The sequence below is a fragment of the Plectropomus leopardus genome, chromosome 15 (genome assembly GCF_026936395.1).
Source record: "Plectropomus leopardus strain MGB_pleo_1.0 chromosome 15, ASM2693639v1, whole genome shotgun sequence".
In the NCBI taxonomy this organism is placed as follows: Eukaryota; Metazoa; Chordata; class Actinopteri; order Perciformes; family Serranidae; genus Plectropomus; species Plectropomus leopardus.
The window spans coordinates 20,756,104-20,769,247 of NC_142190.1; the positions used below are offsets into that span (position 1 = coordinate 20,756,104).

The following is a 13,144-nucleotide window of genomic DNA, read 5'->3' on the forward strand; positions in this document are numbered from 1 at the left end:
TGGAAAACCCCATACAATTACCGAAACACTGATTTTGCCAGCGGCGCAAGAGTAGGATCATGATAGGAGAGAGCGCAGCTGCTAAACTCGGAGCAATACCTATATCAAATGACACTGTCACGCAGAATATCAGACATGTCTAGTGATATCAAACAGCAACTAAAAAACTACATTGAAATCAGTCCTTACTATGCGCTGCAGCTGAATGAATCCACTGACATCGCTGGACAGGCCCAGCTTCTCACCTACTTCAGGTATGTGCGGGGGTGGGGGGGCCTAACTACACCTAACCAGCTTCGGGGGCCCAGCTTTCAAACGTTTGAGAACCCCTGCTCTAAGCCATCAGTCAGTCCATCATGATGTGCACTGTGCATTCATCAGCCTTGCATAGCCAGATTTAACTCCACACCTTTTTATCACACATTTTATCGCTATACCAGCACTGGAGAAAATGGAAAGCGAAACCTGCTTCAATCAGGAGTGATGGGTGAGGCAGAGGCCAGATACACCATTTCTCAATGAGATGGAAAGAGTAAATGTGCTTCCAGTCAATTTTCTTCTTTTTTGTTTGATGTGGGGAAAACATGTTAACCCAAATATTAATTAATTAATATTTTTACATATTTCAAAACATGTCTGGAGGGAGAGTTTAATCGATCTGAGACTATTCTGTAACTTTGTGGTGGGGACTACTGTTGTCAATGAGAGACACTAGAAAGGTTGCAGGCAGTAGGACCAAGCAGAAGCTGCAAAAACAGTGGATTTTTTTATTTCCTGGTATGAATGGTGAGACGTTGTTCCCCTTCATGTGTGCTTGAAGAAATCTGTGAAACTAAAGAAGCCACAACGGACTCAAGAAGAGAAAGAAACGGTATAATCACTCACAGTTCTGCAGTTTATATTTGAAATTTAACCCTGATGATCAAACAAATGTGTTTGTATTGTTGGTTACTGTTGGTTAACACGCTTGCCAATGAATATAAAAGCTAACCACAGATTCACTGTTGTTTGGCATTTTGCCTCACTGTATTTGCATTTTTTACAGTGCTTTTTTCTCTTTCGTTATTTCTCTCTGCTTACAGTGTGGCATCTGGTTGCCACCTTTTTAAAAAGCCTTCAGTTCACTTGAACGCTGAGGCAGTACATGCCCATAAACGTCCTGAACACAGACTACAAGAAAAAAACAAGAAAATAGGCACAGAGGGCAGAGTCTTTGCAGATAAAAACACAACCGCACAAAAAGTGATGATTGAGAGTGACGATTGGCATACTTTTATATGAGTCTGTACATTGTTGTTGTTGTTGTTCAGAAAATTCCTGCATGACATACTTTTAAGTGATTATTCGATTTTCGATTTTAACAAATCATCCACATCTGGAAGTAATGGTCCCATGCCTCTGTTCCCAGAGCACATTATTCCAAAACCCCAATGGTACAAAGAGTAGGAAGGAGGCAGAGGAGTATTATTAGATTTAATGCCTGACCTTGAACTCCAACAGCCTAGCTTCTGCATTTTTTTTCTACTGTAATTCCACTGATGAAGGTATGACCCAAGCTATACTGTCTCTGACTGATTTACCCAGATTCTTTTTCCCTAATCCTAATTAATCTCATTCCTCATGCCTAAACCAACCAAACCAAAAAAAGCAAGTGTTAGCCAATCAGAGGCAGAGTAGGGCAGATCGTGCCTTAATAGCAAAGTTCAAACTTGCATAATAATTAGCTATGTGCTACAATATGGGAGACTGTGGTCCATTTTTCGAGCAATTGGCCAATTCAGAACAAAGTGTGATTGGTTTCGGGATAGTGGGCAGTAGGAAAAATTGGCTTTTGGTCCAAGCAGATATTTTTTGGTATACTAGGGTTCTGGAATAATGTGCCATTGCAACAATGGAAAGTAGGCTGAGCATACTGTAGTTCACATGACTTTTCAACTAGTAAACTCTAATATTCTGATCTATTAATGACTTAGCATTTGCTTCCTCCTCCCTGAGCTGTAAGTTTTAATTTTCATAAGAGACATGTATAGAAATATCCATCTGTATGTGAATGAAAATAGCAGATCAGAAACTCAAACACAGAAGCTGCAGTCCTCCCTTTACAGGGGATTCATTCAGCCACATTACTGCTGTGCTGAGGAATTTTGAAAGCAGCCAAATACACAATCACGTGCATGTGTGAGGCACCATTCAGACAAAGAAATACAAGGTCTCCACTATATTCATCTCATTTCAACATTACTGTTGCTGCTTTTGAACATGGATGAGTGAATTTCAGAAACATTATCAAGTTGTTGTTTCTCCTTCTAGATGATTTGTTAAAACTGAGGAGGACTCTCGTGTTATTATATCTCTCCAGGAACAATGCCAGTGCATACTGGGTGTGGAATATTTGTATTCCTCAGTGTATTGCTGATTTCTTTCACACCACCTTGCAATGGAGGAAACATTCTGGTGTTCCCAGTGGACGGGAGCCACTGGATCAATATGAAGATCTTGCTGGAGGAGCTTCATGCTAAAGGACACAACATCACTGTAATGAGGGCCTCCACCAGCTGGTACATCCCAGAAAAGTCTCCGCTCTACACATCCATTACCATGAAATTTGATGAAAATTTAAAAGGCTTTTTTGATGTCTACCTACAGGAGCATATGAGGGTATGTAATTATGAATCATAGAATGGGGGTATGAGGGTATGTCATCATGGATTATGGATTCGGCCTCACGCAGGTCATTTGGTCATTCAAGTATCAAAATAATCACTTTTTCACCACTTTTGTTTATCTGTTTTCAGGCGCAGAGAGAGGGGGCTTCAGCTCTTACTTTCTTCAAACTGACCAAAAATTTCCTTTCTATGATTTCTGAGGGTCATTCAATATCAGCTGTTGCTCTTACTCAAGTCTTTGAAGACGAAAATATGGTCAAAAGCTTAATGGATTCCCAATATGATCTTGTTCTCACTGACCCAGCCATAGCTACAGGGGTTGTACTGGCCAAGTATCTCAAACTGCCCGTGGTTCTCAATGTTCGCTGGATCACCAGCGGAGAAGGCCACTTTGCACTAGCCCCCTCACCACTCTCTTATATCCCAGTGCCAGGATCGGGCTTAACGGACAAAATGAATTTCATCCAGAGGGTCAAGAACATGCTTTTTCACAGCATTATAGAGTTCCAGCAGAAATTCCTGGTGGGGCCAACCTATGATGCCATTTGTGATAAATACATTGAAGGGGGCTGTGACATCATCTCACTTCTTCAGGAAGCAGACATTTGGCTGTTCAGGTCAGACTTTGTGTTTGACTTCCCTCGGCCCACAATGCCAAACGTTGTCTACATAGGAGGGTTCCAGTGCAAACCGGCCCAACCTCTTCCAGCAGACCTGGAGGACTTTGTTCAGGGTGCTGGGGAGCATGGAGTCATCATCATGACTCTGGGAGCTTCGGTGAACACTTTGCCCAAAGAGGTTGCAGAAGAAATCGCCAGCATCTTTGCCAGGATACCTCAGAAGGTAACACATGCTTACTGATTCACTTCTGCAATGACTGCACTTTGGAAAGACTGGAATGTGCAGGTCAAAATGCTAATTTTTCACCCAGAGTATCTTACAGGCATTAAGGCAGCAAATATCTGTTATTGATTACATTAAATTAAAGCCAATAATGATGATGACAGAAACAATTAAAAAAAAACTGCAAATACCAATACAGTTAATGCTTGCTCTACAATCCTGTTTCTATAATCGTGTTTCATATACAGGTTTGGCAATTCATTGTTTTTCATACATGCTTGTTGTCCTTTTGCTTAAAAAGACAAATATACAGCTTTACATTAAAGGAATACATTGATTGTGAGGAACAAAATATAATGGGAACTTAACTGGAACAAGCCATCTCAAGTTTAGGGTGACTGGTAGGTACCCACAGAACCCATTTTCATTTATTTCATTAAATTCCCTCAAGGTGTTCTTGAGATATTGCATTCACAAGAATGAGACAAATGCAAGGTAACATGAACCATAACCTTTTTTGACCAAATTCCAATCAGTTTGTCCTTGAATCCATGTAGATGTAAGTGCCATATTTCGAAGAAATTCCCTTGAGGATGTCTTGAGACACCACGCTCATGAAAATGCGATGGATGGGGTCACAGTGAATTTGACCTTTGACCACCAAAGTCTAATCAGTTCATCTTTGACTCAAAGTGGATGTTTGTTGCAAATTTGAAAAAAAGGGCTCAAGGTGTTCTTGAGATATCCTGTTCATGAGAATGAGACAAGGCCACGGTGAACTTGACCAGTGACCAGCAAAATCTAATTACTTCATCCTTGAATCCAAGTAGACATTTGTGCCAAATCTGAAAATATTCTCATGAGACTCCATTTGTGCAACACGATATACTGTACTACATATTATTAAAGAAGTTAAACAAAACTTGCCTTTAAAAAAGTTGTGTCCCACACTACTGTGGAATTGTGTCTTTTTGAGGTTCTCTTATCTAAAGCATCTTTGAGTATTGCAGAACGTAAACTCACCAGAAAGTGTATTAGTATTGTTATCACTATGACATAATAGACAATTGCGTGGTAAGTGAAGACAGGCTGCAGCGATGGCAACATCATTATGTTGTATAAACATCAATAATGTATTCATTTTATTATCAGGTGATATGGAGGCACATAGGGGAGCGTCCCTCTACTTTGGGCAACAACACCCTGATAGTGGACTGGATGCCACAGAAGGACCTCCTGGGTCACCCACAGACCAAAGTCTTTGTAGCTCATGGAGGAACCAATGGAGTCCAGGAGGCCATTTACTACGGGGTCCCTGTGCTCGGCATACCATTGTTCTTTGACCAATATGACAACCTTTTACGTCTGCAGGAGAGAGGAGCCGCAAAGATCATTGAGCTAGGTGATGTTAACGGCCACAGTTTTGAGCAAGGTATCAATGAAGTGCTCCATCATGAGGGCTACAGACAGAACATGCAAAGACTGTCACGTCTGCACAGAGATCAGCCAATGACACCCATGGACCAGGCCATCTTCTGGGTGGAATATGTGATGCGCCATAAAGGGGCTCCTCACCTGCGTACAGAGGCCTATAAGATGCCCTGGTACTCTTATTACTGTTTGGATGCACTGCTACTATTGCTGACTGCGGCAACTGTACTGCTGCTCTCTGCTTTGGCCTTTTTCAGATTTCTGTGCTGCAGAGGTAGAAAGATGACCAAAGCCAAACAACACTGATTAAAATTCAATTTATTTAGAAATATTCTACAATGAGTTCTCTAAAGAGTTACATTTAGATAAAAACATATATCCTCACACATGTCATTTATATCTGCTTATTAGGTTTAGGAAAAGAAACATGGTTGGGCGTTGTAAAGTTTAGGTAAGGATAAAGTTAGGAAGGTTAGTTTCAGGAGAAGACATATGATGACCACATAACTATAAATAACTCAAAGTTCACTTAGTTTCAAACAGGACAGGGTCGTGGGTCTTTTGAGGGGAAAGTCCTGTGAATGTTGGACCTATCCACCACCCAAACCTTCCACCTTACTCAGATTTTCACTCTTTTCCTACTTTCTTCTTTACTTCCACAGCGCTTCAGTAATGCATGAGAACAGCCTGCATAAACAAAACAGTAGTTTGCTATTGCTCAAGATGGAGAGCAAAACCAAGCAAGAGCTCTTACTGTAACTGAATTCAGATTCAGAGTGAATGAGCAGAGTGTCACTGAATAAACAAACTGCAGGTGAAAAACTTCTCATCATTTATTTGTCCATCTGTTCTTAGAATCTCAGCGCTCCCTGGTTTCAAGCCATTTTCACATTCATCATGTGTGTGCCTGCAGAGACCCCTCAGTGATGCATGAGTCAGACATCTCTGGGTTTCCACATGGTCATTATCCTGTCCAGAGCCCTTCTGAAAAATGAAAATGGCTTGTGCAGACTGTAACAAAAATAACTCTTCCAATACTGTAATGGCAACTTTTATTTATTCAGACTTAAGCTGTTACATAAGATATATGGCACGACAGACTTCTGTAGGCATGCCTGAGTGGGTTTGTGCTTTAATGCTATTTTGATTGTTTACATTTTGCTGTTAATCATTTTTAAAGCAGTTCCTTTATGTGAAATATTTGACAGCTGAAGATTAACAGAGTCCGTCAAACCAACCGTAGAACAGGTTCTGGTGCACAGGGTGTGTTTGCCTTCCCTGATATAGGTGCGGAAAGAATCAACCACCATAATAAAGGAAGCACCTGGAAAAATAACGTACATGAAGTATATACGCTGATGGGGAGCAGTTTCCTGTAATGTCTGGTCAATGCCCTGGGGGGCAAGTTAAACACCATTGTACACAAAGTAATTCTGAACTATCATTTGATTCTTATAAAGCCTGTAATTTGTAACGGCAGAGGAGTTGATGGCATCTGTCAAGTTGTCACATGTTCTAGTCTTTTAACTCTGAACACAAAGAATCCTTCAATCAGCTCAAGCAAAAGCAATAAATGTTATCATGAGTGTGATTTTTTTCTTTTTCCATCTTAGTCACATCTTTTCACTCTTGCTGTATGGGAGATCTCGGAGCACTGCCTAAAAACAATGTTTCCTCCATCAACAAACCACTACAGGATGGAATTTGTCATGGAAGAAATTGTCGTTGGGTTTCAGCCTCCTCCCGCTGACCTCCAAGCAGTTTTTCAAATCATACAGAGGGAAAGCCCTTATTTTTAGTCAGCTGTGTGGTGAAATTGATTTTCTACAGGGGATTAACAAAAACCTGATGTCACTGGAACAAAGCAAATGCATTTGCCAATTTCTGTATGCCGGATTGAGAGCAGGAAATGAGTAATTCCATATGTTGCATGCTGCTTGTTTAAGACTGTGTCTGGTGTCCTGTGATGCAGGTGGCAAAGTCATGTAAGACCATTCCCATCCCAACACTTGGACCTGGACTTTCACTGTGGAAGTGTTGATGTTTAGTTTAATGACAGAAAAACCTCTAATCAAATCTCTATAAACAGAAATCTGCATATGCATATGCACAAGGGGACAACATTTTGGTAATTAAAGTGTTCTGGTTTCCATTTGTAATCTGTAGTCTGTGTAGTATTAACCAATCACGTTAAAGCGGCAGGCAAGCAGTGAAGAGGCAGCGCACTTTGGCCCAAACGCAATCTCGGAATCCACTATCTATTGTCTGACAAGTTTTCTTTACTTTATTTTATTTTTTCTGTTTGGTATCTGTTCAAAGAGATTAGCTGAAATAATTGGCACATAAAAAAGTTTAGCCAATGGATTATAAGATTACCACACACCCACTGCAAATAAATTATCATTAGTTACCATCAAAGTGTAAGGGAATGTTTATTGGTGAAGCACTGCACACACAAGACTATTAAATGGACACCTACTTCACCTCATGTGGAGATACATCGTTGAAATTTTGTTTCCTCTTACAAAATTGCCACACACTAAGCATTCACCTTGCTCCAGTTGCTCTATGTAGAGAAAAGGAATGTGACACTTGTAGATGTCTTAAACTATCAGAGATTTTGTAACTCTGTGGCACTTTCTGAAAAAAAAAAAAAAATGTCATAAACAAACCTCCAGGTCAAGAATCTGAACAAAAACTACAAAACAGCTGACAGAGTATACATGAATCCAGGAAACCCATTTGTATTTCCTCAGGATATTTATTTGCACCTAATGCAATATTCAAAAAAGGAACGGGTTAATATTAAACAACCCACTCTCTTTTGAAAGCGGTAACAGGTTCTGCTGATACTACACGATTCACAAGGACACGTATTTACATGTATTTAATTATGAAATTGAGATGTTAGTAAAAATAAAAATCAAATAAAAACTACAAATAAACAAATCAGGCCTTCAGGGAATATGTCAAAAAGGGATTTATAGCTTTGTTACATACTGGCAGCCTGCCCAGTGAGTCTAATGAGTCATAACAACTAGGTACAAAAAAGGGATTGATTGATTTACAGAAGAATAAAACTTGCTAAATGGTGAACTGTGTAAACACTTTACACTGCATAAATGCCACAGCTTAAACATACCATGACTATCATGTGTGCGCAGAGATCAGCTGATTGCACCTATGGATCAGGCCGTCTTCTGTGTGGAATATGTGATGTGCCATATATGGGGTTCTCCTTTAAGATGCCCTGGTACTCAGCTGTATTTCACTTTACTGCTGCTCTCTATTTTGGCCATTTTTAGATTTCAGTGCTGCAGAGGAAGGACGACCGAAACGAAACAACACTGATTAAGGTTGAATTTGTTCAGAAATATGTTACAATGAGTTCTCTTAAACATTTTATTCAGACAAAAACAGGTATCTCATTTGTATCTGTTTATTATTTTTAAAGTTAAATGACAATTAGTCAATTGATTTAGCCAAATTAAATATAGATACAGGAAATATATCTTTTTATTGTTTCAGATTTATCAAACGTATTTGGACACAATAAGCTTTCACTTAACCATAAATCATTTGTGATTGTCTGATTTGCTGTTCAACATGACTATCTTATTCTACTGCATTTACACTGTAGTAAGCCACTGACTCACTGCCCAGACACTGATCATGACCTTTAAAGTTGTTGCCATCCATTTACAATATAACAAAACCCTTGACATCTTTTTTGGATAACCAATTCAGATTTGACAAAACTAAGAAAGTCAAAATCCCAAATTTGTAGAACAAATGCCAACATGATACATTAGACATCACAGCTATGAGGCCAAATTTCCACTGGACCAGGGGGTAAATGAAACTGTTGTTCATTACCTATTCAGGAAGATTTGAAAATGTTTAGAAAATAATGTGCATGTTAAGAGATTGGAAAAACTCAGATAAACATAATCTGACATGAGTTACAAAAGACAATACATTGTTTTCTTTGAAATGCTATATGACTGCTTGAGAAAACAGTGAAGAAAATCTTAATATCAAGAACACATGTAGGCCTATGCATCACTACCAGGATGCCACAGGCAATGTTTTTATGGAAAACTTGCAGAGTGATTATGTCCTGCTTGTTATTCTTTGTATTTGTATCAATCCATATAAATGACATCATCTTCTAAACTAAAACTAATGCCAGTGAGAAGACAAACCTTAAAAATGACTGTGGAAAATCCTATAATTTCAGAAAATAGACCGTATTAAAACCGTTTCCCTTTCCCGAACAGTCCAAAAACAGATGCCTTGAAGCAATCAGTGGCTGGAGAGGAAAGCTCTCTTTGATAAAGCATAAGCTCATATGTTTTTGATTTATAAGATGAGTGAGGTTGTCTTGGTAAATTCAACTGTGAGCTAAATTACATTTCAGTTATCACTTGGTGATGCAGTGCTTGAGGCTCCTGAGCTTACTGATGAGGGAAGCAAAGCTGTGAAAATGTTCCAAAGTGCGGAGGCGAAGGTGATTCATGAGTGCAGGAACCACATAAAGTATTTTATTCAAAAGAAATGCAGATGAATAAAGAAACAGGAAAGAGAAGGATTCTGTGTGGTTTGCATATCCAATGTGTGTGTGTACAGTCAGCCGTGATGTTAACCTGTTATTATTCGAAAATGTAAATCTGAAAAGTTTTGTGAACCAAAACAAAAAGGGTCAAATTTTAATGTAGTTTTGCAATTATTAGCATGACCTCACCCCTTATTTACTGTAATGACAGAAGTAATGCTTTACTGCATATATTCACGTAAATAATCCATTATTGTCACTCCCCAATATATTTTTGATGAATGATTTGATTAAAAAAACATCAACACAATCAAGAACTCTGTGATTCATAACTAATGATTCAATAAAATTTAGCACATTCAGGGCTGTTGGAATACACAGTAGCAATGCTAACAGTTTCATTTTAAAAATAAATATTGATATCGTGTTAGCAATACACACAACTAAATCTATTTGGCGTTGTAAAGTACACTTGTCTGTTCAAAGCCACTATTTTAAATCTATATACAAGCAAACTGTCTTGTTTTTTTCTTTTTTATAATTTTTAAAAAAAATTAAGGTGTAGTTTTGCTTTATCTATTAACTTTGGCCTGGGTGAGATAGAGAGAGTGCTTTGGAAGTTGTAAAATATTGTTGCTTGCTGCAGAGTCCACGCTGTCGTTGTCCACCAGCTTATTGCATAACGCACGTACTCTCACTGTTGGATTAAGCTGCAGCTGTGATTTTAGAGTTTCTTTGAACATTTTGATTCTTTTCTTTCCAAAATATCTTATCACCACTGTAGCCAACATGAATTCAAGCTGACCACAGCTGCTATTCTCTGCCAGGTAGGAAACTGCAAACTTTTAACAGCCACCTTTCAACCCTAAAGGGGAAAGAGCGTCTAATACTCATAGGATTTTTTGTGGTATATTGGAGTAATGGAAGTGACCACAGACCTCAAACTGTGCTTTGAAATAAGGGTGAATGAGTTACAATTAAAACTGAATGGAGAAATAAAATGGAAGAATTGATGCAATAGTGTCTTGAGTTTAAATCACATTTTAATGACATGGTGAAACAGGCCAAACCGATAAATGTAATTCAGTCTGTTTTATTCAAACAAAACTAATTTGAATTGGTCCAACAACATACTCAAGAAGACGTAAACAGTCTTATTTTGTCTTTATGTAGAAAGGCAATTGCTGAATACATTTAAAGTGTTGTGGACACATTCCAGTTTTCCCTATTCAAGTCAGATACAACATTTCCAAACTCACATACCTCCATTGTGTTGTAAAAATGTGCTCAGCAGATGAGCTGCATTGTCTCTAAATTTACTTAAGCTCAAGGACAAATCTGACTGCCAACATGTACTGCAACTCTGGTTGTGTTACAGTCCACATAACTCTAAGTTGCTGTGCACTGCACAACTTTTAAGTGTAGTTCTCCACATTATTGTTGCCTTGAGGGATCCTTCGGCTAGTCCAGACAAAAGGTCAGGCACCAAAACATCTGCTGCAGGAAGGGCCAACATGCAAACATAAAACAGGTGCTGCGCATGTCTCTGTCTGATCACTGGTATCAGCAACAGTGACAGTGCGCACACGGCCTTCCTCCCTTTGTGTCCTCATATCCCTCCCCTGGCTTGTTTTCAACTCTGGCTCTTTTCCCGTCCCTCTCCCTCTCTGATTTTACACCCCCTTCCTGTGATCATGGTTGGTATTGGATGATGTCACTGTGCATGTTCTGTGTTAAGAGACTAGTCAAGGCCTGGAAAGATCCCTTCACTGGATTAAAAACTACATTTTAAGTCTACCACCACAACAAAGGTATACTAAAAACTAAACTAAAACTGCCAAATAATAAAGGAGTAACAAAGGTAAATAACTGAGCAAGAAATGTTTGATTTTATTCCATTGTTTTATAGAGGAAGCATCCCTGCTGCACCTACTGAATTTTACTGTGTCTGCTGTGGAAACTGGAAATAAAGAATTACAGCTAATATTGCACCTAGTTGGAACACCTTCATTTGCTTGGAGTCTGGACTGCATCAAATCTTTGTTTTTTCAACTCCAAAACACTCCAAAACTGACACATTCATTTATTGATCTCAGTGTAATGAGCTGTACTGAAAACCATTTTTGACATAAAGGATGTTAAAAGTCCTCATTATTTGATTTGGCAGCCTGTGTTACTACAAATCTAGAGATTGCTTTCACTCTTAATTCTCTGAGAGAATTAAGCCGGAAAAGAAAAATATTAATTAATAATTACTAATAATTAATTAGCCAATACTATGCAGACTCTAGACTTTTGTGCTTGAACGTAGCAAATTCAAAGAAGGGTCTTTGTCTCGAGGATAAAGGGGTTAGTTCCCTATTCTTTTTCTTAACCTGGATCCTATTTTCCCATATTTTTGTGTCTGATGAGAATGCTGCAAAGGGCAACAGCGAATCAGGCTGCAATGTAACTACTTGGGGCATGTACACCACCCTTAGGTGCTTGTTTTGGACACTGACATGTTCAGATTATTATCGGACAACTTATGAAAAGTACTTTTACAGGGGTCCAACTTTTTGTTAAAGAGTAAGATCAGTGTTTCCCCAACCATTATATTGGGTTTTATATGGATATATTCATAACATAGTCATCTAAGGTCACTTTTCATACAGTTTTTTAAAATTTTGATTATTAAATAAACAAAAATAAACTTAAATAAACTAAATCTACTTCTGTTATTTCATCAGTCAATACCTTTGCAATAGCACAAACATGGCCATAATAGTTACATTGCAGCTTTTTTGTTGCTGCTGGCTGCAGTCCTCTCACTCAATACTGGACCAATTTCAAAAATTGTACCCATTTGTCACTTAAGACACAAAAACATGGGAAAATAGGGACCAGGTTGAAAATATCAAACTCAACCTACAGTTTGTGTGTATGAAAAGCCACATTTCTCCATACCTCTTAAGCAACCGAACATTCACTTATAGTTTTATGTACCCTTTTCTCACCAATCAGCACCCCCCCCAACAAACACACACACACACATACACACACAGCCTATTGGATTGTGCTCCCAAAGGGCATCTACAAAGCGTGACATCATTCTCTCCACACACACACAGATCACAATAATTGCTCTCTCTGCGGAGGGACTACTGGCCAGAAGCACAACTGGATCCACTGATCTGCACAGCAAATTCTGCTCTGCTTCGGTTTGGTGTTTGCACGTGTTTCTGTCTGTTGAGTCTTGGAAATAATAGTCATACTTAAGCTATGTGAAATTGTGAAATTTTCCCTGCAAGACCATATCATCCATCCCAAAACTCTGCTGGATCACATGGCTAAAAACATTGCAGCACCTGCAATGTTTGTGATATTTTGCTGACTTCTGCTGTCTTAATTTCGTTTCCTTTTGTTTTGTTTTGAGCACTTGTAGCAGTGAAATATGACTGCTGAAAACATATTGTAATATTATGATAATCATTCCAGACAATAGACTGTGTTTTCTGGCATGACAGGTGAAGGCAAAGATAGGTCCTATACAGCACATATACAACATGTACTGAATGTGGACAAGAAATGAATGTAGGCATGTATTAATAAATAAAAAATGTCATTTTTATTCTCAAAAATATACAATATACACTCACTTGCTGCTTAA

General features: G+C 38.7%; 1 protein-coding gene across 1 annotated transcript; it reads left to right on the top strand.

Annotated features, from left to right (window-relative positions):
* The first annotated feature begins 761 nt into the window (after positions 1 to 761).
* Positions 762 to 7,099, top strand: LOC121952534 (UDP-glucuronosyltransferase 2C1-like). The gene is made up of 4 exons (XM_042499279.2): positions 762 to 871; positions 2,360 to 2,658; positions 2,796 to 3,509; positions 4,662 to 7,099. Exons 1-4 carry the CDS (start codon positions 784 to 786, stop codon positions 5,244 to 5,246), a joined length of 1,686 nt encoding a protein of 561 aa, XP_042355213.2. The 5' UTR covers positions 762 to 783; the 3' UTR covers positions 5,247 to 7,099.
* Positions 7,100 to 13,144: the final 6,045 nt, after the last annotated feature.